The sequence below is a fragment of the Triticum aestivum genome, chromosome 1D (genome assembly GCF_018294505.1).
Source record: "Triticum aestivum cultivar Chinese Spring chromosome 1D, IWGSC CS RefSeq v2.1, whole genome shotgun sequence".
Lineage (NCBI taxonomy): Eukaryota > Viridiplantae > Streptophyta > Magnoliopsida > Poales > Poaceae > Triticum > Triticum aestivum.
In genome coordinates, this window is record NC_057796.1 from 359,714,650 (window position 1) to 359,741,239 (window position 26,590).

The 26,590-nt window shown below is 44.4% G+C and overlaps 2 protein-coding genes and 1 non-coding gene across 3 annotated transcripts in view; all 3 read left to right on the plus strand.

The window, feature by feature from the left end:
* LOC123182071 (serine/arginine repetitive matrix protein 1) overlaps window positions 1–4,462 on the plus strand; it is a 5,760-nt gene extending 1,298 nt beyond the window's left edge. The window contains exons 2-10 of the mRNA XM_044594523.1: window positions 299–406; window positions 800–1,462; window positions 1,692–2,747; window positions 2,862–2,923; window positions 3,005–3,055; window positions 3,148–3,235; window positions 3,619–3,708; window positions 3,833–3,921; window positions 4,043–4,462. Coding sequence (XP_044450458.1) covers window positions 335–406; window positions 800–1,462; window positions 1,692–2,747; window positions 2,862–2,923; window positions 3,005–3,055; window positions 3,148–3,235; window positions 3,619–3,708; window positions 3,833–3,921; window positions 4,043–4,067 — 2,196 coding nt within the window. The 5' untranslated portion in view covers window positions 299–334 and the 3' untranslated portion in view covers window positions 4,068–4,462. The remainder of the gene's footprint in view (window positions 1–298; window positions 407–799; window positions 1,463–1,691; window positions 2,748–2,861; window positions 2,924–3,004; window positions 3,056–3,147; window positions 3,236–3,618; window positions 3,709–3,832; window positions 3,922–4,042) is intronic.
* Window positions 4,463–7,067: 2,605 nt separating this feature from the next.
* Window positions 7,068–9,321, plus strand: LOC123182072 (cytochrome c-like). Its single transcript, XM_044594524.1, has 3 exons — window positions 7,068–7,323; window positions 8,067–8,200; window positions 8,899–9,321. Exons 1-3 carry the CDS (start codon window positions 7,212–7,214, stop codon window positions 8,992–8,994), a joined length of 342 nt encoding a protein of 113 aa, XP_044450459.1. The 5' UTR covers window positions 7,068–7,211; the 3' UTR covers window positions 8,995–9,321.
* A 3,567-nt stretch (window positions 9,322–12,888) lies between these two features.
* On the plus strand, window positions 12,889–12,970 carry TRNAS-AGA (transfer RNA serine (anticodon AGA)). The gene has a single exon. It is a non-coding gene; the product is annotated as a tRNA-Ser (tRNA).
* Window positions 12,971–26,590: the final 13,620 nt, after the last annotated feature.

The following is a 26,590-nucleotide window of genomic DNA, read 5'->3' on the forward strand; positions in this document are numbered from 1 at the left end:
TGATATTGTTTTTAAGCTTTTAGCCTTTTACCAGACAGGATCTGATTCTTCCTTGCTAGATAGCACCTGTTCTTGTCAGAGATGCCACTAGGTGGATTTCATACAAGGGTGGTCAGCCGGGTTTAGAGATTTTCCAGTGGACCTAGCTCCAAATATCTGATTCTGAATTTGCTGAAAAAACACCAGATATTTCTAAGAAACAGTATATGACTCTTGTTAGTATCTTACTTCTTGACTGCCTAATTGAAGCTTCAGGTATAGCTTTCTACTTATCCTTATGGCTGGTTTGATTTTGCAGGAACTTTAGTTTAATGAATTAGGCACGCAATATACTATGGCGACAGAGGTCAATCAAAACTGTTTTGCATGGCCGCATGAGGAATCATCTGGACAGGGTAGTTCTCAGGTAATTTCACTTCCATAGTATCATGGTTTGGCTAATTTCAGACAAGAATTTACCTGGATTATAATAAAAGGGCCAATTTCCATGGTAATTACTATTTTTATTTTGTATCACGTAGGCCTGTCTGGTAAGAACCTATATATTTTTATCAGTATATATATGATCCTCAGTCAAAGTAAAGATTGATAGTAGATCTATTAACTGGCAAGTGCCTATCTACCTGATGCAACTGAAATTGCTAGAAAATCCATGCTAACTACTTTCAGACATATCTGTAATAGTTAGTAGTCTGAACCAGGCTTTTTAAAGAGCTATTTGTTGCCATCTGTAAGTGAAGAATCAATACCTTTGTCAATAATCTCACTCTTCTTGTATCTGTGTTATTTCTGCCCTTAGGGAACAACGCAAGTGTTTGACCATGGTTCCATATCTTTTGGAAGATTCGATTTGGAATCGCTAGCATGGGAAAAGTGGTCTGTTTTTACCAATGACAGGCGCACTGAGGAGTTTGTTAAATTTAATGGATTAGTTGCTAAGAAGAAGGCATACTTTGAAGAATACTTTAAGAGGATTAGGGAGCTAAAGGCTTTGGAACAACAAAACCAACAAACTGAACTGAATCTAGAGTACAGTGGCGATGGTAGTGATTCTAGTCAGACAGGAGAAGACGAACCAGTTGCAAAGCATGCATCTCCCACTGGATCTGGAACTCATGTTGATGATTCCATTGGACAAATAGCAGCCGAGACCACACCTGAGCATCAGCTGGGATGCTACAAGGATCACAATGAGAGCATAAGTAATGGAATTTCCACAATGACTCGTTCTTCATCCGTTGGAGGCTTACAGATAATTGGCGAAGAAACCGGAGAAAATGCAAGCAGTGATAAGCAAAATGCTAAATGTGGTCAAGATGATCTGGTGATGCCCAATGAAGCTACGATGACCCCTAAGAGAATTATTGAGAAGTGCTCCCGGATTAGTCAAGCTTCAAAAATTATTCCAAAGACGGTCAAGATGACTTCTAGTTATAATCCTGATCACACATTTGTCAGTAAGGTAAACTTTTTCATCGCGGTCTGGTGTTTATCTTGTTTGAACTTTGAATTATTGCTGCTATCTACATTTGCCTTGTTTTCTGATAACTAGCATAATGGCCTGGACCCCATAATGATGACCAACTGCTCAGTCATCCAAGGCACAAAATAAATACCTGCATTTATGATATGTCACAGAACAGGAACATTTTCCTGAAACTAATAATATGGTTTTCATGAACAATTTTCAGGGTCCTGAATCGGCCAAGCCCATTGTGATAAATCAGAAAACCAAGCCTGGAAATATTCAATCATTGCGGAATCCAAAAGCAGCAACCACCAATGTGATTGGCACCACGGGAAGAACCAAACGCGTGCCCAAAGAAGATCCTGGTGCCATAGCTCTTAGAAGACCTTCCTCAGCAGCATCGCAACGGCCCTCCACCAGGGAACGGCGACCTGTCACCAGAGACGGTTCACGGAACCCTGCTGGAATGGCTAGCTCATGTCGCCCCTCTACTGCTGAAAGACGCCTTGCCACTAGAGACCTGGCAGCAAATCAAACAAACATTGCTAGCCCATGTCGACCATCTACTGCTGAAAGGCGCGCTATAACCAAAGAGCTGGCACCAAAGCATGCCAACGTAGCGACCCCACGTCGGCCATCTACAGCTGATAGGCGCCCTATCACCAAAGAGCCGGCACCAAATAATGCTAACATTGCTACCCCACGCCGACCGTCTACTCATGATAGGCGCCTTACCACCAAAGAGCCAGCAGCACCTAAGCATGCCAACATTGCTACCCCACAACGACCTTCTACTGCCGAAAGGCGTCCTGCACGCAGAGAGATGGCACCAAAGCTTGCTGGTATTGCCAGTCCATGTTGGCCATCTAGCGCTGAAAGGCGGCCTGTCGCAAGAGGGATTGCAGAGAAGAATGCTGATGTTGTCACCCTGCGTCGACCATCTACTGCTGAGAGGCGCCCTATAAAAAGAGAAGCTGCTCCAAAGCATGCCGATGTTGTTCCTCTTCGCAGGCCTTCTACTGCTGAGAGACGCCCTGTTACCAGAGACACTGGGCTTAAGCATGCTAATGTTGGCAACCCTTGTTGCCCTTCAACTCCTGAGCGATGCCTCAGCAGGGGAAATGCAGCAAAGCATGCTGATGTTGTCATCACCCCTTGTCGCCCTTCAACGGGAGAAAGACGCGCTATTGCCAAAGAGAATACCCTAAAATTGGATCCAAAAACACCAATAAGGTTGAGAGCAATGCCGGGTGATTCAAATGGTGCTATGGCCACAGCGGTACGTTCCAATCCCTTCTCTCACCATAACACATCATTAACTGTATTGTCTTACATATGCTGAAAGGGGTTAACACACATATTTCTGACTGTTTCCTCTCTGTTTCTCATGCAGGCTACTCCCCAGAAGGCAATTACTCGAAATCTTGTTAAAACTAGCAAACCAGAGATGAAAAGGTACCAGTCCAAACTTACAGGAATGTATGCTTAATTATTTTTGTACCATATTTGATTTCTTCTTTTTGCATCATTTGGCAGCTATGCTAAGGAAAGGTTAGAACTTCAAGTTGGCGGGAAACTAAAATCTAGGTGCTAATTTTGTTACGCAGCTGTAATGGTTTGGATTATCAAATTTGGTTTAATCGTTCTGCTAATAACAATTACCACTCTTATTTGTGTAGTTCTGTTAATCTTCCTCCAAGGAAAGTTTTGACTTCGAATGTTGGAGCCAATCGAGTCGTGGAGAACATCAGAAAGCCAAATAAGCAGGTAACTAAGTGTGACCTTGTTTTCATTCGGTGCCATTGGTTATTTCGATCACAGCATTGTGCTCATTTTCTTGCTAAGCTGATTGCATGATGTGTTTTGTCTATATCTGAATGCTTCTTTACTGACTCACACTATGCTGATAATTCTTCTTCTTTGAGCGGAAATTAACTGCCAGTTGCTGCAGGGAAGCATGAAATTTAGAACATATTCTACATCATGCATACAGTTTACACGTCATTATGAGACTTTGAATAGAATTTTACATTCACCCATGGTACATCATAATCTTATCGCTAAAAAATAATATAATTTTGATATAACAAGAGAGTGGAAGTTCAAGAATAAACACAAGAGATGTAACCGCTACTGTGATACTTTTGTAGGGCATTCAGGAGACCGTTGGATCTCGAGTATTTGCATCAAAGAATGCAACTCCTTTGCAGACCGGAAGCGCAAAGACAAGGGTACCAAACGTATGTTCTTTTATTTTGCTGCAGAATAGTAACTGTTGGTCTAAAAGATATTCATGATCAGATACATAATTTACAGTGTATATCTTTACATTAGATTTGACCTTTTGCTCACTTGATTCTGCAGCCGCCACCGCCTCCCCCACCACGCAGGGCATCCCAGTCGCCGAGCAAGCCAAGCCCAAATAAATTGTCTGTTGGTGGTAGAAAGCCAAAGTAAGCAATTGATCATGAGCATCAGAAAACATTTGCCTTACCAAAACCCTTAATCATCTCTCATTATAACTTCCAACATCTGCCTATGGCGTATGACATACATGAATCTTTGTCCATGCAGGGCCTCTACTCCACACTGGCACTAACCCAGCCCCAAGTCTCCATCTCTAGGGTTCTGCAGAACAAGCTAGCTTTGAACCTGCGAAGGAATCGGATGCAACTCTGCGCGGCCGAAGCATCATCCGTGCTATTCCCCGTGGCCACGGTTGATGCTGGCGTGTGTTGCTACCACCACCACCACTTTTGTCACCTGTTAACCGTAGTAGCGTATGTACCTACGTGTATCATATCCACTAATGCCGCCGTAGCTCTGCTGCCTTAAGAATTACCCCTACCTAGAACGTTGTAAATACCTGAAATAAATTTGAGCTTTAGCTGAAGAACACTGACCCCCGTAAAGCTCGGGAAGTTTAGGGGAGTGCTTCTCCACCTTGCTGACGATGTTCCTGTTTGATTCATCATAGATGTAATTGTTCGTGTATCGTGTTTTCTTGTCTGCGTTTGGAGCTGGTTGCAAGTCCTGTTCGGTTCCATCGAAGGACGGCCGACGGTCTGGATCTAATCATGTGCATAAACTGATGTATTCCCTCCAATCCAAATTAGTTGACGTGTACCAAATCGAAAGCCTTACTACACAGGATGCATGGATTCTATACTAATCTTCCGAGAGAGGCACGTCACGGGCGACCTAACCCTAGCTGCCACTAGGGTGTGTCGACGAGCAAAGTCCAGGTGGTTTCAGGGAGGTTGCTGCACGTGGGGTGCTCGGTACTCGGTATGGAGAAGCTGCTGGGCAGCAGCGGGACGGCGACAGTGATACTCGGTATGGAGAAGCTGCTGGGCAGCAGCGGGACGGCGACAGTGATGAGTGGTTGGACTGGTGAAGCCGAACGATGGTGGTCGCAGGGTTGCCAATTTTTTAACACAGTACAGAGACAAGCGCTCATATACACGTGCATACACTCATCCCTATAAACACACACGCACACTCTATCCCTATGAGCACCTCCGAAAGACTGAGTCGGTATATCATATAAATCCAGGAATAAATGCGAGCCCCAGGATTTGAACCCTGGTGGGCCGGGGATACCACAATCCCTCTAACCATCCAACCACAGGTTGGTTCTCCTTTCCCCATTCTGTTGATGTGTTTATCATTGGGGGAGTACGTGTGGAGCTGAGCCTCGAACGGGTCTTTTAGTATCAGGTCGATTTTAGGTTTCTAATGGATTCGTACAGGTTTGGCCGAATTTCTTGGTCTTCGGAGTTTCTACAAGCCCCTTTATTGGTGTTTTCTTCACTCGGGCGGCAATTTGCTTCACAGATCACAGTCGCCTGCGTCTATGGTCTACATCGACGACTTTCTAGCCGTTGTTTTCTACAAACTCCTGGGCTTAAAAAAGTTTGCACTGCCAAGGTGGAGACCCATAAGCTGCATCGAGCTATGTTCACAACGCACTGCCACTGGATGCAGCAGATAAGAGATTTTTACACATTCATGGATTTGAATATAATTTTATTTTTCTATATGAGTGTGTTTGTAAGGACCTATAATACTTAAAATATGGAAAACGCTTGCTTTAGACCGGCTGAAAACAGCGTCGCGTAAACCTAGTCCTCTGCGCGACACGTGTCCCCTGCCCACGCGAGTCCACCGCTTCCCCCGCGAGCCTTATCTCTTTTCACGCGGCTGCTCGTCCACTCGTTCTTCCTCTCGTCCTTTTCCCTCTCCTCGTCTCCTCGTCCGTAGCATCCGAGAGGGAGAGCTCGATCCCCTTCGCCATGGCCCCTCCCGTCCAATTCCCGTCCGCCATGGCCTGCTCCCAAGCTCCACCTGCTGCTCCTCAAGATGCACACCACGGCGCCGTGACGCGGTAACGCGGCCCTCGTCGTTGACTCGGATGCTGCAGGTGTTTGCGGCCCGACGACTCGACGGTGCTGCCGTCGTTGAAACGCGACTCTCGTCAACGACGGTGCTGCAATGCAGCACGCATGGGCTGCTCGCTGCCGGTATTGCAGTGCAAGACGAAGGCCGGAGTGCAGTCGAACGCCGCTCGGCGCCGGCGATGCAGTGCAGCTCGCGGAGCTGCACTGAAGCGCCGCTCGCCGCCGACGGAGTTGCAATGGACTGCCGCTCGGCGCCGGTGATGCAGTGCAGCTCGTGGAGCTGCACTGAAGCGCCGCTCGCCGCCGACGGAGTTGCAATGGAGTGCCGCTCGCCGCCGGTGATCGAGTGTGGCACGCGGAGCTGCACTGAAGCGCCGCTCGCCGCCGACGGAGTTGCAATGGAGTGCCGCTCGCCGTCGGTGATGCAGTGCCGCACGCGGAGCTGCACTGACGCGCTGATCGCCGCCGACGGAGTTGCAATGGAGTGCCGCTCGCCGCCGGTGATGCAGTGCAGCACGCGGAGCTGCACTGACGCGCCGCTCGCCGCCGATTTGCGGCCACAGGTGGGGATCTATTCGCGTGTGGGGGCGTCTTGTTTCATTGCAATGCAGTGACCGCTACGGGCCGACGGGCTTTGTGAGGGGGAAGCGTGCACGTGCAGATCAGACGGCCGTGGTGCTTTACATCGGACGGCCGCGAAGGCGACTTACGAATCGCTTAGCATCGCCCGACCTACGCCTAGCATCGCCCTTAAAATATGGCCTCGCCCCTTTCGCACTTTCTTTGGCAAGGATTTCTCCCCTGATTTCCATTTCTAATTTGCCACACTCGTAAAATCAGATCCATACCTAATTTCAACCAGGACCGTCCATACACCTACGCCCTGCCCACGAAAGGACACGATTCCCCTTTCCCCCCATCCGACGACACGAGTGGGGAGCGCTTTGACCCCGAAGCAGAGTTGATAGACCCGTTGCACCATAGAAACACAGAAGAAAGACCCGGTCCACGGAAAGCCCTAGTTTAGTTGGTGGGCGCCCTGCACCGAGCGGAGCGTCTGGTGTCCACGCTCACCGTCCACGCGCCGCCCACCCCCTTCCCTTTCTTTCTCTCCAAGACACGGAAACCTTCTGGAACCTCCCATTTTCCCGAAACACCCCCGCCCACGTGACAGCGCTCGCGAAGCCCCAGGGGCAGTCTCGTACTTCCACGCCCCGCCGCGCCGCTAGACCGGTCTATACAACACATTCCCCACGAAGTCGCCCGCAGCCAGAAAGGCGAGCAAAAGTTTCACTTGGCCTCCCCAACCTCGTGTCCTCCGGCGAGTCTCTGCGGCGGCGGCGATGGCTTCCTTCTCCGAGGCTCCCCCCGGCAACCCCGACGCCGGCGCCAAGATCTTCAAGACCAAGTGCGCGCAGTGCCACACCGTCGACGCGGGCGCCGGCCACAAGCAAGGTATGGCGCCGCCCCCGCCGATCTCCCCCCAACGCCTCGGCGTGTCTTATCTGTCCTCGCCTGTCCCGCGCCGTGCCGGGTCGGGGAGATCCGAATGGCTCCGTCGATTTGCTTGCGTAGAGCGGTGGTTGAGATCAGATCGGATGCTGCGCGGGTAGATCTGTGTGCGCCCTTCGTGCTGTCGGAAGTAGCGCTTAGATCTGTTGCGCTTGGTGATGGGGCGGTCGATTGAGCAGTGGATTTGTTGCCCTGCTTATGCTTAGCAGTCGATGGCGTGATGTTTCTTCCCGACTTCTGGTGCTTGCTCTACTGTAAATCTACATGTGCCTAGAGCCTACCTGCTGCTCAAATCGTGATCTATTGCAGTAGGGCGGCATGCCTCCGCGATTGTTTGTTGCTTTGAATTGCGCAGTCACCTGCTTAGTGCGATTAGGCTGCTGCTGCCGTGCTCTCTCTGATCGAGATTAGTTTGCTGATGTTGTTGGCCGTGCTTGTGACTATTTCATCGCGGTCATCTGATATATGATGTTAGGGACCTGCTTATTTTGTGATGCAAGCTGATTGACTGAAATGGGCTAGTTTTGTTCCATTTCTGGTTATTTCCATGATATGTTATGTAGCGCAGTGTCTCCTGTAAATGACTTTAGGATACAACCTCCATGATATCCCATCTTACTATGTATACATGAGCATATGATAGAAGGTTTTGTTGTTGATATTAAGCATTTTGTTTGTCCTTGCAGGTCCAAACTTGCATGGTCTGTTTGGGAGGCAGTCGGGTACCACCGCTGGTTACTCCTACTCTGCGGCAAACAAGAACAAGGCTGTGGAGTGGGAGGAGAACACTCTGTATGACTACTTGCTTAATCCTAAGAAGGTATGCTTATTTATCACTTACATTACTTCGGAAGTTCCATTTACTTGTGGTTGTGTTGTACTCTAGAATGCCTGTGATAGCAACTTCTGTTCTCCACTCTATGATATCATATTTTGGGTTCACTCCTTTGTGGGGATGACAATATGAAGTATTCTCAAATTGTGTTGTACTTGCTTACAAAACTGTATAGAAGCTTGTCTGCGTCACTAGTGTATAATCTAGGGACCTATGTTGCCTAATTTGTTATTAGACCTGTAGAGAAGCCTATGGAGATATGCCAAACAGCACCTAGGTTTCTGATTAGACTGTGTTAAAATTTTGGTTACTTGCATATTCCACTATCCAAAGTCCAGACATCACCTCTTACTGTAGTTATGTCCAAGCATTCCAAAACAAATCTGAAGCTAGTCCTGCTGTAGTATCTGATTTCCTTCTGTCCATGTCCCAATGGTTAGCTATGTTCTTCTCTAGATTATAATTTGTATTATGTATATGGACAATTTTGTTTTTTGGCAACTGTAATCTTGTTTACATAATCCTTGATTGACTCATATTCTGGATGTTGTGCTGATAAATGGTTTTGCCTTGACGTATTTAGCATCAGCTTGTATGCCTGCATTCAGTTCTTTGCATGCCCTTCACATTTCTCTTCTCTTGAAAGGTATCTTGTTAACACAAACCTTGTTATTCCCATGCAGTACATCCCTGGAACCAAGATGGTCTTCCCTGGGCTGAAGAAGCCACAGGACCGTGCTGATCTCATTGCGTACCTGAAGAAAGCCACCTCCTCTTGAAAGGGCATGATGATGCTGTGATCTTGTCATGGCGAGTGAATTCATTTTGCAGTAAAATAAGAAGATTAGACATTAATAGTCACTTGTTTGATGGGGTGTGATCCACGAGACAATTATCTTGCGAATTTCGTTTTCATGATATGGGTTTCATATCACTAGGTTTAGTTGGAAATCTTCGTCAATCTTTTGATTCAGTTGCTGGAAAACCCCAGTACGCATGTTTTGACCACCAGGTGGCGGTGGGACTAGAATGCACACCCATGTTGATGAACATGAGATCTTTAAAATTGATATAAAGCTTTCTGCCTGTGTTATGGAGTCGTCAAATCTGACTTCATTCTGCCATGTTGCTTGTCCTATGTGTTTCCATCTATATGTCCTTTGCTATTTAGACTTACATTCATATATAAGTAGTAACCTGTGGGCGTTTTCGTATCTGTACTCTTGAAAATTTTCAAGTATAAATCTGAGAAGAGAAGTAACCAGTGCTCTCACAGTACAAACTATACTCTTGAAATTTTTAGAGTATAAACCTGAGATGATAAGTCTGAAAACCTAAATGTTACTACCTCTCTTTCCTAGTCTTCTCTGCTAGAATCTAAATTTAATTACATCTAAGTGGTTAAAAAATAAAAAATGAACTAAAAACAAGAACATCATTTCATGAACTTCCATGACAAAATGCTAGTTGCCTTGTAACTTGAATAGGCAGCTAGCAGATTTGTTGGTGATTTAACACGGGCTGCTAGCAGATTTGTTAGGGATAGCAAGTTAACACGGATAGCTACGTCAACGTTTATATATAGGAATTTTAGAGTAAACTCTTTTCAAAAAGGGTCATCTAAGCGGATGTCCACTTTGTTTATGGTTTTTTTTGTCCTAGTTTTTCCCCTTGTTGTTGCATTATATATCTGTGGGAGCTTAGATGTGACATCCTTAAAAAATATCTAAGATGTGAATTAGACAAACTGTTTCAAAAATTTAGATGGGCCAAGTCGGGTTGATAGGGTCCACCATAAGCGAGACCTAACAAGTGCTATGTTTGCTCTAGGCAAAGACTAACGAAACATATGATGGAATATTTAGATTCTATTTTGAAAACAATATTCTTTGACTTGTCATTATAAATAAGAGTGAATTCTAACATACCTCTTTGACATTTTTGATACAGATCATCCTATTTAACAGTTTTCTGTCCGGATTACCACATTTAACGCGAGTCTTCTCTATTTTCATCTTTATTTAGCAAAGGATTTCGCTACAAATTGAGCGTCAGTTTTTTGAGCATGGCAAATTGAATGCCCGAGATGGCAAATTATGTTTTCACGAGGATGACAATTTTCTTTAGCAAGCATGGTTAAAATAACGTTGGATTTGCCATGCCCGGCCAAATGAAAGAGTCGTCCTCGCGAAAACATATGCCATAAAAAAACGTTCAAATTTCCATGCCTAAAAAACCCATGTCAGATTTTTAGCATTATTGTTTAGCAAAAAGTTTGCCAGTATTTACTCCATTTAGTGATCTATCATATGGGTCTCGTCCGTCGGGTGCAGGTGGCATGCCACTTTGCATTTCTTTTTCTTCGTGGCACAATAAGACTTCCTGGCACAATCCTCAGTATTAAAAAAAATGACCTGAAAACCAAAACGTTACCTCTCTTTCCTAGTCTTCACAGCTAGAATCTAAATTTAATTACATCCAAGTGGTTAAAAAACATCGAAAATGAATGAAAAACAAAAACATGATTTCATGAACTTCCATGACAAAATGCTAGTTGCCTTGTAACTCGAATGGGCTGCTAGCAGATTTGTTGGTGATGGCAAGTTAACATGAGCTACTAGCAGATTTGTTGGGGATAGCAAGTTAACACGGATAGGCTTGCCTTTTACTTGCCCTGGCACATTTTGATGGAAACGTTATATATAGTGAAATTTTAGAGGATATATGTAGTGGAATTTTAGAGGGAAATTAATGTTTTCAAAAATTTAGATGGGCCAAGTCGGGTTGATAGGGTCCACTATAAGCGGAACCTAACCAGTGCTACGTTTGCTCTTTTGCTCTAGGCAAAGACTAACTAAATATATGAATGATAGAATATTTAGATTCTATTTTGAAAACAATATTCTTTGACTTGTCATTATAAATAAGTATGAATTCCAACTTTTACCTCTTTGTCATTTTTTATACAGATTATGCTATTTAACAGTTTTTCGTCCGGATTCCCACATTTAGGGCGAGTCTTTTATGTTTTCATCTTCATTTAGCAAAGGATTTCACTACAAATTGAATGTCGGTTTTTTGAGCATGGCAAATTGAATGACCGAAATGGTAAATTATGTTTTCACGAGGACGACAATTTCCTTTAGTAAGCATGGCAAATCCTTAGACAATTTCCTTTAGCAAGCATGGCTAAAAAAAGTTCGATTTGCCATGCCCGGCTAAAGGACCGTCCTCGCGAAAACATAACTTTCCATTAAAAAAAGTTTGATTTGCCATGCCTAAAAAACCGACGTCAGATTTTTAGCATTTTTGTTTACCAAAAAGGTTGCCAGTATTTACTCCATTTAGTGATCTATCATATGGGTCTCAGTCCGTCGGGTGCTTGTGGCGTGCCACTTTGCACTTTTTTCTTCTAGAGTTTATTTCTCAATGGGAAGAATGACTTAGCCATGCATGATTTTTTTTTTCACGATTGCTAGGTGTACATATGCACCTCCTCCACATCGCACGACTACCTGTTAATTGGTTTCACCTTAATTTCCTTTCTCATATTTGCTTTCACAATTACCTGTTCATTGCTTTCACCTTATTCTTCTTCCCCATATTTGCTTTCACGTACTGTATTGTACTGGATTTAGGTCCACGATGCTTTTTTCAGCAAAAGATTTGCTGGAGGAACTTTGGGCAACCTAAAAGCTTCAAAATGGGTAAAAGCGGCAAACCTTTCGCTGAATGGAATAATCCGGATGAAAAGCCGTGAAATGGGGGTAGTTAGTGTAAAAAATATATTCTAAAAGTAGGAGAGAACACTGAATTTACACTTATAAAAAGAAATAGTCTATATGTTTATAACATAATTTTTTTTGTAATAATATGTGTACATACAAAAAACTATTGTCAAAGGTACATATTAGAGACCACATGAATGTTGAAGACAACATCTGAAATATATTTCAGGACAAAATGAGCAGAAGAGTACACCCACATTACACACCTTTTTTCCACCATAAAAGCAAGACAATATTTGCTTCGTTAAGAAATACTATGTGATACGTTCAATAGAAAGCGTGTGAGGTCAAATTTATCTATCTTCGATAAATTATAAATACAAATATTTATATCAGTTTAGCTAGGTTTTCATGAAAATAAATAATCAAAACAGAACACGATGACTTTACTTAGGACCAAGGAAGTCATCTTCCTGGCCAGGAATAAGATAAATGCGGGCGACGAAAAATCAAAAGTTGAAATGGTTGGCGCTACTATAGGCAGATGTGCAGTGGAGTATGAAGCACCGAGATCAGTCGCCGAGTGTCCCACCGCCGGGCACTCTCAAGCCTCAAGGTGAATTTTGATGAGGCTAGTGGTACTCGAGGGCGGGAGCTGCAGCCGGCAGAATCTGCTTTGCACAAGATGCACTTCATCCTGAAGCTCTGGCTTGCACTTACGCCGGCTGCGGACTGGGGGATGTCGAACATGATTGTTGAATCTGATTCCCAGGTGCGGTGGACGGCTGGAGGCGCTGCCGTCGTGCATCCACGCCACGTACCGTGTCGACGCCAGTCTCGCCTAGTGCGCTTCGCACGGTGGTACGTCTCTACGCTTTCAGCGAAGTTCTATTTACATCAAAAGCATGTGTCTAAATGAAGCTAAATTTGATCATTGACACAGCCGTGGTCGTGCCGGAGTGGTTATCGGGCATGACTAGAAATCATGTGGGCTTTGCCCGCGCAGGTTCAAATCCTGCCGACCACGCTTGACTTTTTTTTTGTGATTTTCAATATGTGAGTTGCTCAACAATACTTGGAAAGCTTTAAACAATTACTCCTTCCGTCCGAAAATACTTGTCATCAAAATGAATAAAAGGGGATGTACCTAGATGTATATTGCCCGGGCAGGTTCGAATCCTGCCGACCACGCTCGACTTTTTTTTTGTGATTTTCAATATGTGAGTTGCTCAACAATACTTGGAAAGCTTTAAACAAGTACTCCTTCCGTCCGAAAATACTTGTCATCAAAATGAATAAAAGGGGATGTATCTAGATGTATGTTGCCCGAGCAGGTTCGAATCCTGCCAACCACGCTTGGCTTTTTTTAGTGATTTTCAATATGCGAGTTGCTCAACAATACTTGGAAAGCTTTAAACAAGTACTTCCTCCGTCCGGAAATACTTGTCATCAAAATGAATAAAAGAGGATGTATTTAGACGTATATTGCCCGCGCAGATTCGAATCCTGCCGACGACGCTTGGCTTTTTTTAGTGATTTTCAATATATGAGTTGCTCAACAATACTTGGAAAGCTTTAAACAAGTACTCCCTCCGTCCGGAAATATTTGTCATCAAAATGAATAAAAGGGGATGTATCTAGACATATATTAGCCGTAGATACATCTCTTTTTATCCATTTTGATGACAAGTATTTTCAGACGGAGGGAGTAAGTCTTTTCCCGTGGTGGCCTTTTTTTTGTGAGTTTCCATATGTGACATGTTACTCAACAATACTTGTGAAGTTTTAAAAAGGTAAGCACCTACTTTGGGTACGACCCTTTTTTAGTGATCTCCGATATGTGACAACTTGCTCAACAATACCTTGAAGTTTTTTTTACAAACATCTTTCATTTGTTTCATTGTGTCATGTTTTATTGTTTCATGTTTGTAATTTGCCCTTTTTTTAACAATGTAACTTACACATACTGGATGGAGAAGCGTTTCGTGTTCAAGGAACTGCCTGTATTGACTATGCGTGAGATAATCACCCTCCCCCCACCCCCATTCCTCAAAAAAAAAGCGGCAAGAGGTAAGTAGAGAAACACGAAGATTACGTTGCCAACTGTTTTTCTGTTGTCGCTAGTAAAGAGGTTGTATAGCATGAGATGGCAGACATGGAAGCTTACTAGTATTCCATGTGTCTCATGTTATTGCTTGCACTAAGACACGAGAGGATATCTCATGAGAGCAAAGGTACCCAAATCATGTAGAGTTGACACTTTTCTGAAGGCTTATTAGTGAGAATATTATGCCCATTAGAATCAAAAGGGGATGGCCCAAGATGAATGGAGTCCAGATTATGCCTCCTCTATATAACAAGGAATCAAGGAAAAAAAGGAGAAACCAACCAGACGAACTTGAGGGAGGGAACTGAGCAAACATGGCGTCAAATTGCATGGTGGCGGCTAGGGGTCACCTAATTATGCCAAAGGGAATTGCCTTTATCCGAAGCCATAAGTGAGAAGGTTGAAGGCACTCATGGAGAATATCAGCAAACCAATGAGCATTCGAGGTACTGACGGAGCGGAAAGTCGTCAGTACCCTCGATAGGGTGCCGAACGTGGCCGAAAGTACCATAATGTAGCCCGCACGCACAATTTACCTAGGTTTGGGCCTCCGATGAGAAGTATCACCCTACGTTATGCTTGTTGTTATTCATGGTGGGTATGCTTCGTGTGAGGGATTACAATGGAGACTACGAGAGGCTGTCGAGAGTTTAATCAATGGGAGAATAGATGAGGTTGAGAGCCCAATAGTCCTCAACTTATATACACCGGGGGGGGGGGGGGTAGGGTTTTACAAAGGGCAGATCCAATCTTGCCCACTGTCAGGATGGCTTGGGGGCCAAGATGGTCTCGTGGACGCCCGTCTACTCTTCGAGCTTCCTTTCTATGTCGATGTCTTGGCAGGCCTCTTGGGCCCCTAGTAGGCCTTCCGTCGGGCTCCCTTGAGATGAGTCACCCCCGGTGTAGGGCACCGCCAATAGCCCCCGAGCCTCTATGGAGTTGGAGTTTCTTCGGTCTTCGAGAACTCGGGTGGGCTCCTCATCTTGCTGATAGTTGCCATAGGGCTTAGCTTGGTTGAACCGCAGGAGGCTTGCCTGATTAGGAGGTTTTGTTCTGGGAGTCTTGTGGTTCCCCTCGGCTCTCCTTCCCTGGGCTCACGACATTTTTCCTTGGTTCATGGCGAGATGGCTCCTAGGTTCACGACCTCTCGCGTATGTTGGCCCCAAGGTCATGGTGATGCCTGAAGGAGGCCGACACTGCTTGGACCGGCGAAAAAGGCCTGGACCATGGTCGCGGCCCAGTGGTGAACAGCGTCACCTGGCTCCACTGTCTTCCTTCCATGCGCCGCCGTTGGCTTCGGCACGATCTTTGGGAGCCACGCTGCCATTTCAGATCCTCTTGGCCCTTTGTAAATCGGGATGAGGCATGCGCTAACTATGCATCTTCCCCTCCCCCAATTCTCCCAAAGTTTTGTTAGCTGCCGTCGTAGGAGAGAAGACCCACCATGAAGCCCAGGCCGAGCAAAATTTATGTGGCCGCCATTTGTGAAGATGTCCCAGAGCAGAGTTTTGCCCTGTTGTAGCCTCCCTAGGCCGAGGCGGCCAATTTGCCCGCGGGGACTGGCCATTGGAAGCCCTCTGCGATTACCCTTGAGCACCTGGAAGGCCTGACTGCCACTGATGGCTGCCTAAGCATGATAAGCCTCATTAGATTGCCAAGCGACAAGTCTACAAGGTTCTAGATCCCCTTCCATGGAACTTGGTGGTGCATAATTCCTTCATTGTGTGCGGCATGCGCATGTCCCTGAATAATTTTACCCGCGGGATCCTTACCTACTACGGGCTGCAGATTCACTACCTGACCCCGAACAGGTGATGAGTCCAATTTATGTGATGTTTTACTAAGTATTTTGTGCCTACGTATTAGGCTTTGTGGAATTTTACCGCGTTCGTGCACTTCTTTTTGTTGATAATCACTCAGGTAGCGTCTTTTGGATCAATTATCATTTAATGGAGAAAATCCTCAGAAATGGTGGTGGAATCACGTATTTAGGTGATGATCACTTTCCATAAAAGAATGAAGCAAGAAGGCCAAAGGAATGGGCATCATCGCGCTTTCAGCACGAAAGACGGTGTTCCATACGACCGCAAGCGCCTGTATGAGCGGTCGTATGGCACGCCGCCGCTGGATCAAGTATTTTGAGCACGTCGAATCGGGTTGTGAATCAGATGCCAGAGACACTAGAAACTCATCTAGAAGACAAAACCCTAGCCTCTGAAGTTAATCCGAAGGAAGGATTGGCAAGGAGAAGGAGGGGATCCTTCTCACCGCAGAAGAGGACAACATCATCACCATCGTATCATCATCCACTACATCATCATCATAATTATCCACATCCTTATCATATGCAACATCAAGAACCCTAGTGGATCCTTCGGTGTATCATTTGAATCTCTCATCCATGTATTCCATTACTGTTGCCATGATATTTGTTGCCCTCATGTGTGAGTAGACCCCAAGTTCTCAGGGATATAGATGAACCTTGGTATGTGTAGGATCTGAGATTATTGTGGATATGAGTTCCTTTGTTGAATGCTTAGTTTAATAACTTTGTGAATGTTGTGAAGGGGCCCCACTCAGAATTTGTGCCTTATGGCCACGAAGTATATCACTGTCGTTGTAAAGTTTTAGGACGCGGGGGTAATTCGAGGTGATAGTAAAAGCGTGCCGCTCCTAGCCTTTGCAATTGGCCGGGGAATTACAGAGAACCCTTAGAGAGGCTGCGTCCATGAGGAAACCCTTAATTGTCATGAGTTGTAACCCTCTGGGGGAGATTATGATGGTGGCGTGCGTGGCACGAAGTCTACCACGAGTAGAACGTGTACTGTACCCGGCTCTACAACATAATCGCCAATAGAGGCTCAAGTATCCGGTATATAGTATGCTTATGCATATGTGCGTTAGAAACATACCAATGGGGACTCTGGACTCCCTAAGAGCGCCCTGTCGGTGTACTAAGACATGGGTGCCTTTGTACCCTGACTTGTGCACTGGCAGTAGTAGCCTTCCCGCGGCAGGACTTGTCGAAGGACAGCTCTAAACAAGAGTCAAGACTTGGTTTACAAAACCATGAAGAAGACCTCAAGGAAAGTCATCGAGCAGTACTAGGTTGGTACTGAAAATCAAGGCCTTGGTTGCCGGCAAGCTACTTGGCGGCAAATGAAGACCCGACAAGCTCTGTGTCGCCAAGCTCCCACTACCTTGCCATCGCTCCACCTCAGCGACCAGCGCGTCGCTTGTCAAGTAGGTGTCGAGCGGGCATGTAGTTAGGTGAAGCTTGTCTGGTAACGTGTCAGCTCACCACCAAAGGGACAACTTTATTGCCACCCGTCCAAGGAGCGTGGTAAGGAAATAGAAGCACTACAAAAAAATACACTTCCATGATGATACGTGTTTGTCACAGTAGGTCGCGTTTTCTGTCATGCATGTACATCCATGACAAATTTATGACAGAATCAAGATAGTCATACCTGTGCTGTCGTAGAAGTGTTCCATGACATTGCAAAAATTATCATCACGGAAGTGTCCACTTCCATGACGATAAATCGCGCGTCACAGAAGTGCTTTCGTCAAGGGTGACCGACACGTGGCATCCACCGTAACGGAACGCCGTTAAGCTATCGGGTCGGATTTTGGATCCGATAACCCGTTAACAGCCACGACCAATGCCGATTTTCCACGTGTAAAGTTCTCATTGGCTGACGGATCCACGCGTCAGCTCCGCGTTGGCACAGGTGTCACTCATCCAACGGTCGAGATGGGCCTATGATATGTTGACACGTGGACCGGCCCAAAAGTGGCCCATAAAGTTTAAATGGGCCGGCCCAACCGAAGGCCCATAAGATTTAGCGGACCATAATGGGCCGGCCCAGCTAAAGGCCCACAAAATTTAGCGGACCATAATGGGCCGGCCTAGCTAAAGGCCCACACGATTTTGCAGACCATAATGGGCCGGCCCAGCTAAAGGCCCATAAGATTTTGCGGACCACAATGGGCCGGCCCAGCTAAAGGCCCACAAGATTTTGCAGACCATAATGGGCCGGCTAGCTAAAGGCCCAACATTCTCTGTCAAATCGGCCGTCAACGGCCTGTCCTAAACTTGTCATCAACGCGGCCCATGGTCACTTCTGGCCCGTTAACAGTCCGCTAAGTAATTGGGCCGAATTACGGCCCGGTGTATTTCTGGCCTGTTAAAGGTCCGGCTTCATTTGGGCCCATTTACAGGCCATCAAAACTTTCGGCCCATAAACGGCCGTGAAGGATTTGGGTCATATTCGGCCATGTCTGACATTCGGCCTATTAGAGGCCCACTATAGCTTTGGGCCACTTTCGGCCTGTTGTCATTTTCGGCCTGTTAACGCCGGACGTAAACCATGGGCCATATGTGGCCCAACGTCATATCGGGCCCATTAACGGCCCATATAAAAATGACGATAATCTAGCCCGACCGAAGTTCTAGCCTGTTAAAGACCCGTGTATTAGGTCGGCGCATTTACGACCCGTCCGAATTTCGGCCTGTCAAAGATCCGCATCGTAAATGGGCCACCATTTTGGCCTGCTAAGTCCAGTGGGTTATTTGGCACAATCAGGGCCCAATCTCACTTTCGGTCTATTAAAGGCCCATGTTTTTATGGGCTCGAGATATTTACACCTGTAAACGGCCTATTTTTACTGAGGGCCCAAATTATGTTTAGGCCTGTTAAAGGCCCACTATGGGCACAGGCCTACCTGAAAAATATGAAAGCTTATGCTGATTTAGCCCCAGATATTTTTAGTGGGCTACATGCCAATTTCGGCCCGCAATCGTTTTTAGCCCAATTGGAATGGGCCCGACGAATGTTGGCATGTTGGGCTCCTACGAAGCTTTCGCCCGAATACATTACTAAGATAAACCTACACTATACAAAAATAGCGTCGTAATTACTGCAGCCTGAGGCAGCATCATAAATGTTGTATCACAACAAAATAAATTCCAACCATACAACAAAAGGCCTGTTGGCATAAAGTTTACAGACCTTCCAGATAAAAGCACCATCAGATGTATAGAAGCACAGATCATTTGACCTGAGTACTAATGTTTCAGGCTGTAGAATCTGATGGAGCAGCACGATCTCCACCTTTTTTCCGCTATTGCTCTTGAACAACGAAGCGAATGTCTGATAATCTGGTTTCAAAACCATTCATATCTTGACGACATTTCTCAACCACTATTCTTGTTTCCGAAACAACGTCCATTAGGGATTGGACTTGTGTCTGGAGCATAGATATATCACTCTGTCTAGCAGGAAGATTTTGTTCAGTAGGCGATTTGGACGAGTTTACCTTGACAACTAACCCAGAGTTACGCAGGAAGGTGCTTTTTGCACTGTTAGTGGAGAGATACTGACGCACTGCAGCAAGAGGTGGCATTGTGCCTGTAGTAGCCTCGTCACCTTCAGGTGGTTGTGGCTGTTCAATCATTTGTTCCATAGCTTCCTGAAAGTTTGAACTTGTAGATTAGTGTACCAGATAAGTTACTAATGAGACAAAAACAAACAAAGTAGGTTAAACGTTTATACATAACTTATTTTGGTGAACTACTGTAATACATTAGCATGTATTGTAGTGCCAACTACATAATAAAATCACTTTCGGAACATATGTCCATGTAGCATGCCTACTGTATTGTCTATTTCCTCACATTCGTTGACATCTAAGGATAAAGAGACATGGTTTAAAGTAGGATGAACATAGTATGGCATCATTCATATCATGGGCAAACAGATATAAAACAAACAGGCTATTTTATCATTGTGTGCGCACGTGAACATAACAACTAGATTACATATCAAGACCAAAAGAATATCCTTCATATCTTTTAAACCATGTAAGGTGAAATGATACGTTAAGACAACTGTGAAGAAAAGTGAATAGAGTAACTAACATTGGCTGCAAACCAAGTACTTAAATGAACACATCATAGTACCAATCAGTTCAAGGCAGGAGGAGTAAGGAATTACAATAGCGGCTTGAACTGGTGTGCTCATGCCCTTCATCTTGCTGGTGTGGCAATCCTTGAAGATTTGCACTGCATTCGGTTCAGGTTCTTTTTGGTCCGCACAGGCTTTCCTCTGTATTTGGAACAAGTCAATATAGATACGATAATATGGCACAAAAAAAGAAGGAAGTAGCAGCTATTTACAAGAGCCTCGCAGTGTGCAATATAGCTACGAGATCCTGTTATCTGTGGGAATTTCACTTTAGAACGGTTGGTTTTGTTCTTCAAACAGTTAGCCTAGAAAAAGATACACTTGTAAGGCACATACATAAATACAAGTTCAATATGTGGTCTGATCAAATACATATAGCCTACCTGATACTTTGGATCAGACCAGTGTTTAACGAGGGCTGTCCAGTCTTCATCTGTAATATATTCCACTGGAGATGTTTGGGCGATTTCATTGTTAGCCTTGCCTTCAAAGTGAGATTTTCTAAGGTGGTACCGATACTGTCGCAGAGTAGACTGAAAAACATGAGTGCATGCTTGTTTAGTTGCATCATCTTTCGGATCCAACTTGAACCTCATCTGTTGAAAAAAGAATGTGAGTCTTATTAGGAGGAAGCTAGAAAGTATGGGACAGAGCAAGACAATATTACTAATTGCGATGAATAACATTACTTACGGATAAATGGTCAAGGAAGGTGTTAAATTGGGTATTGTCTTTCTCATTCCTGTACTGGATCCACGTTGGGAGGATACGTGCATGACACCTAACGGCAACGGCTGCCTCTGATACTAACTTGGCTGACTCTGTAGCATCACGTGGCCTTTTTAAACCTGCCTCAAAATGGATCTCCATTCTTCCTCCTTTAGATTTTGTTAATCTGTCAAGCATTATCCCTGATGTCTGTTTCCGCTTGCGCCGTGGTGCTAGTTCAACAACGAATATGGAAAGTGTTAGTGTACATCAAACTGTGAGAGTACATATAAAGGAGCATGCAACTGCAACTTGACTTGGTCAGGTACCGTCTTGGTGTTGATGTTCATGAGGTTCATCTGATCTTGCCAAGTCCTATTGTGTCAGCAGTGCTTCGGAAGTAGTGTTAGGTGTGAAGGCAGCTTGGGAACTGGCCAGTTCCGGAGCAAACGAACGAGTAACTGGTTGAGATGCTGGTACAGTTGAAGCGGATGCTGCAGCTGGTGGAGCAGGTGATACTGTGTTTGTAGATTTAGCCGGTGGACTTGGACCTTCTACTACACTATAAGTACCAGCAGAATCTCGACGGCAGAACCTTTTTTGTTTCACCCGACGAGTAACAGCACTCCCTACTATATTATTTTCCTTGCTCTTTTTTGACTTTGCCATGTCAAGCTGTACCCACAACACAAAAGAATAAAATCACTCTTCAGAACTCATTGATGCATGATACAGACAAGCAATACTTTGATGTAAGACAACCGTATGAGGATGGAATATGTAAGAAAAACAGGACGGCATGACATATTCACAGCTACGATGTGCAAACTAAGCAGAAGGATTTTTAAGAAAATAGAAGTAATGCAAGCTAGACACCATATGAAAGATGCAACCAATATTACTCTGCCAAGTTAAAAGTGTCTTGTCATAAGTGGCAATTCGAAAAATTAGAAGCAGTACAACATAGAAATCAATGCAAGATGCAACCACTATCAAACTGCCATGTTAAAAGTGTCCAATCATGAGTGACTGATGCGGGATACACAATAACAGTACTTTGATGTAAGAACATGGTATGATAGATAGATGCAGTGTATTCTAGACACAGAAAGCCATGTCATATGCACATGTATAACGTATGAACTCAGCACGTGCAACTTAATCAAAATAGAAGAAATACAGGCTAGACAACATATGCAACATGAAACCAATTATCACACTGTCAACTTAGAGCAAGCACCTGCGATGGTGGAGTATGGGAGATGAACTCATCATGTAGACTTGGGACTTCAACTTCATTAGCAGTAGCAGTGGCAAATCTAGAGAGTCTCTGTTTGCGTCGGTCCGGAGGACCACCAACATCCCCTAACTTACTCTTTTCCTTCCTATTTTTTGATATTGCCTTATGAAGTCAAAACCACAAGAAGATGAATAAAATTAGCTCTGCATAACTGGTTGATGCATGATACAGACGAACACTACTTTGATGTAAGGCAAGCGCAGGATAGGAGGATGGAATATATACAAAAAAGACAACGTTTCATATTCACACGTACGATAGGAGGATGGAATATGTATGAAAAAACAGTAAGCGGAAGGCATTTCAACAAAATTAGAAGAAATGAAAGCTAGGCACCATATGAACATGCAACCAATATCACTTTATCAGGTAAAAAGTGTCTCGTCGTAAGTGCCATTTCAAGAAATTAGAAGCAGTACAAGCTAGAAGACAATGCAAGATGAAACCTACATCACAGTCCCAAGTTAAATGTGTCTTATGGGTAAGTGATCGTTGCAGGTATAAGTTGTAAGCTACGCAGATGCAATTCAACATAATCAGAAGCAATACAAACTAGACATCATACGGAAAACGCAACCACGTATAACAGTTCCAAGTAAGAGCAAGCACCTGTGATGATGGAGTAGGGGAGATGTGCTCATCATGTGCACGTATGTTCTAGAAACAGGAACACGTGTCATATTCACAGGCATTATGTGTAAAGTAAGCAGATGCAATTCAAGTTAGAAGCAATACAAGCTAGACATCATACGCAACATGCAACCACATATAATAGTGTCAAGTTAGAGAAAGCACCTGTGATGGTGGAGTAGGGGAGATGTGCTCATCATCTACACAGCTACGTTGACTGTCCAGCCTTGTGTTGTCTTGCGAATCTTGTTGGGAGGATGGCGGAGTAGAATCTGTAGAGACCCCCTGTTTGAGTTGCTCCGAAGGACCACCATCATCCACTGCCGGACTAATTTCCTTCAGCTGTAATGATTTTGCATTGTGAAGTCAAACCGATAAGAAAAAGGAATAAAATTCGCTCTTCAGAACTCATTCATGCATGATACTGACGAACGCTACTCGCATGAAAGGCAAAAACATGATGCAAGGATGGAATATGTATGAAAAACATGATGGTGTGACATATTCACACCTATGATGTGGTAACTAAGCAGAAGGCATTTCAACAAATTAGAAGCACTGCAAGCTAGACACCACATGAAAGATGCAACCAATATCACTCTGCCAAGTTCAAACTATATGGCGTTTCAACAAATTAGAAGCAGTACATGCTAGAAATCATATGCAAGACACAACCAATATCACAGTGGCGACTTAAAGGTGCCTTATCATAAGTGACTGATGCGGGATATGCAAGAATAGTAGTCTGATGTAGAAACAGGAACACATGTCATATTCACAGGCATTATGTGTAAAGTAAGCAGATGCAATTCAACAAAGTTAGAAGCAATACAAGCTAGACATCATACGCAACATGCAACCACATATAATAGTGCCAAGTTAGAGCAAGCACCTGTGATGGTGGAGTAGGGGAGATGTGCTCATCATCTACACAGCTACGTTGACTGTCTAGCCTTGCGTTGTCTTGCGAATCTTGTTGGGAGGATGGCGGAGTAGAATCTGTAGAGAACCTCCATTTCAGTTGCTCGGAAGGATCACCATCATCCAATGCCTTGCCAATTTCCTTCAGCTTTATTGATTTTGCATTGTGAGGTCATACCGACAAGAAAAAGGAATATCATTCGCTCTTCAGAACTCATTCATGCATGATACTGACGAACACTACTATGATGAAAGGCAAAGTCATGATACGAGGATGGAATATGTACAAAAAAATGGACGGCTTGACATATTCACACCTATGATGTGGTAACTAAGCAGAAGGCACTTCAACAAATTAGAAACACTGCAAGACACCATATGGAAGGTGCAATCAATATCACTCTGCCAAGTTAAAACTGTCTCGTCATAGGTGGCGTTCATCAAACTAGAAGCAATACATGCTAGAAATCATATTCAAGACGCAAACCAATATCACACTACCAACTTAAAGGTGTCCCATCATAAGTGACTGATGCAGGATACACAAGAAGAGTAGTTTCATGTAAGAACATGGTGTGATAGACAGATATAGTATGTACCAAAAACAAGAAAGCGTGTCATATTCACATGTATCATGTGTAAGCTAAGCAGATGCAGTTTACACTAATTAGGAGCAATACGAGCTAGACACCATATGCAACATGCAACCAGATATCACACTGCCAAGTTAGAGCAAGCACCTTGGATGGTGGAGTAGGGGAGCGGAGACTTGGACCTTGTAATGCACTATCAGTACAAGGAGAATCGGTACAGATGCTCCGTTTACGTTGCTGCAGAGGACCACCATCATCGCCTTCCTTACTCTTTTCCTTCCTCTTTCTTGATTTTGCCTTGTCAAGTCAAACCCACAAGAAAAAGGAATAAAATTTTCTCTTCAGAACTCATTGATGCATGATACTGACGAACACTACTTTCATGTAAGGCAGCCGCATGATAGGAGGATGGAATATGTATGAAAAACAGGACGGCGTGACATATTGACATGTATGATGTATAAAGTGTAAACTAAGCACAAGGTGCTTGAACTTGTTAGAATTGATGCAAGCTAGAAACCATATGAAAGATGAAACCAATATCACTCTGCCAAATTAAAAGGGTGCCCTAACAAATGTATTTGACCAAATTAGAAGCAATACATGGCAACAGGCTAGAAATAATATGTAATATGCAAGGAATAAAGGTGACTCATCGTAAGTGATTGATGCAGGATATAGAAGAGAGGTAGTTTCATGTAAGAACAAGGTTAACACATAGATGTAGTGTGTACCAAAAATAGGAAGGCATGTCATATTCACAGGTATAGTGTGTAAACTAAGCAGATGGAATTTACCCTAATTAGAAGCATTACAAGCTAGACACCGTATGCAACATGCAACCACATATCACACTGCGAAGTTAGAGCAAGCACCTGTGATGGTGGTGTAGGGGAAGTGCGGTCTTCAGGTACAGAGCTACGTTCAATATCTTCATTTAGGCTTGCTGTTTCTTGAGAATCATGTGGAGAGGATGAAATTGCATTCTTTATAAGAGTATTGCGTCTCATATTAACCCACGCGCATGACTGTCTCATCATAAGCGATAGACGCAGGATACACAAGAACAGTAGTTTGATGTAAGAACATGGTGTGATAGGCAGATGTAGTATGTACCAAAAACAGGAAGGTGTGTCATATTCACATGTATAATGTGTAAGCTAAGGAGATGCAATTTAACAAATTAGGAGCATTGATGAGGGATACACAAGAAAAGTAGTTTGATGTAAGAACATGGTTAATAGAAAGACGTAGTATGTACCAAAAACAGGAAGGCATGTCATATTCACAGGTATAATGTGTTAACTAAGCAGATGCAATTTACCCTAATTAGAAGCATTACAAGGTAGAGACCATATGCAACATGCAACCACATATCACACTGCCAAGTAAGAGCAAGCACCTGCGATGGTGGTGTGGGGGAATTGCGGTGATCAACTAGAGAGCTACGTTGACTATCTTCATTTAGCCTTGCTGTTTCTTGAGAATCATGTGGGGAGGATGACACTGCACTCTTTAAACGAGTAGGGCGTCTCACAGTAACCCACTCGGGTGACTGTCTCATCATAAGTGATTGACGAGGGATACAAAAGAGCATTAGTTTGATGTACGAACATGGTTAATAGACATATGTAGTATGTATCAAAAACAGGAAGGCATGTCATTATCAAAGGTATAATGTGTAAAGTAAGCAGATGCAATTTAACCAAATTGGAAGCAATACAAGCTAGACACCATATGCAACATGCAACCACATTTGACAGAGCGAAGTTAAAGCAAGCAGCTGGGATGGTTGTGTGTGGCAATTGAGATCATCAACTGCAGAGCTACGTTTACTGTCTCCAACTGCTGACACCGCACCCATTAGAGCGCTGAAACGCTTAGTGCTTATCTTCGAATTACACTGGAGCGACTTCTGTCTTTTCTTTTCTGCATTCATCAACACTGCATCAGAGTCTGAAATACCCATGCATAAAAAAACAATAGTGTGAGTATGGGTGAAGTGTGTGCATAATTAGTACAGTGTAAAGGTAGCAGATAGCAGGTCGGTGAGAAATAAATGACGGGAGACATATGATAGCTCTACAACATGCATGTCACACTAAATTACTTCAGGATTCTACGAAAATAACAGTCGACTGAAAGCAAATAGGTCAGTCCATTTTTTCTGCACCGTCCGATGTACAAAGAACGGGCAGAGCGCCTTCATCTACCTCCAGCCAGTCAGTGTTGACGATCTTCCTCGAAACGCCAGCGACCACCGGCCCAGTATTCCTCCCCTGCTTGCGCCCTCCCCTCGACCTCACCGCACCGCCGTGCTTGGCACCGCCCCCAGCCATCCATTCAAGCCCCGCCGACCTCCAAATCGGGCGCAAGCAGCTCCTGCGCCCCACACCCCTACGATAGACACCGATGCGCC

Bases quoted from the DNA above. Each gene is read 5' to 3' on its own strand.
- LOC123182072 (XM_044594524.1), top strand. From the start codon at position 7,212: ATGGCTTCCTTCTCCGAGGCTCCCCCCGGCAACCCCGACGCCGGCGCC. The intron at 7,324-8,066 runs GTATGGCGCCGC...TTGTCCTTGCAG, and splicing joins GGGCGCCGGCCACAAGCAAG to GTCCAAACTTGCATGGTCTG. The intron at 8,201-8,898 runs GTATGCTTATTT...ATTCCCATGCAG, and splicing joins ACTTGCTTAATCCTAAGAAG to TACATCCCTGGAACCAAGAT.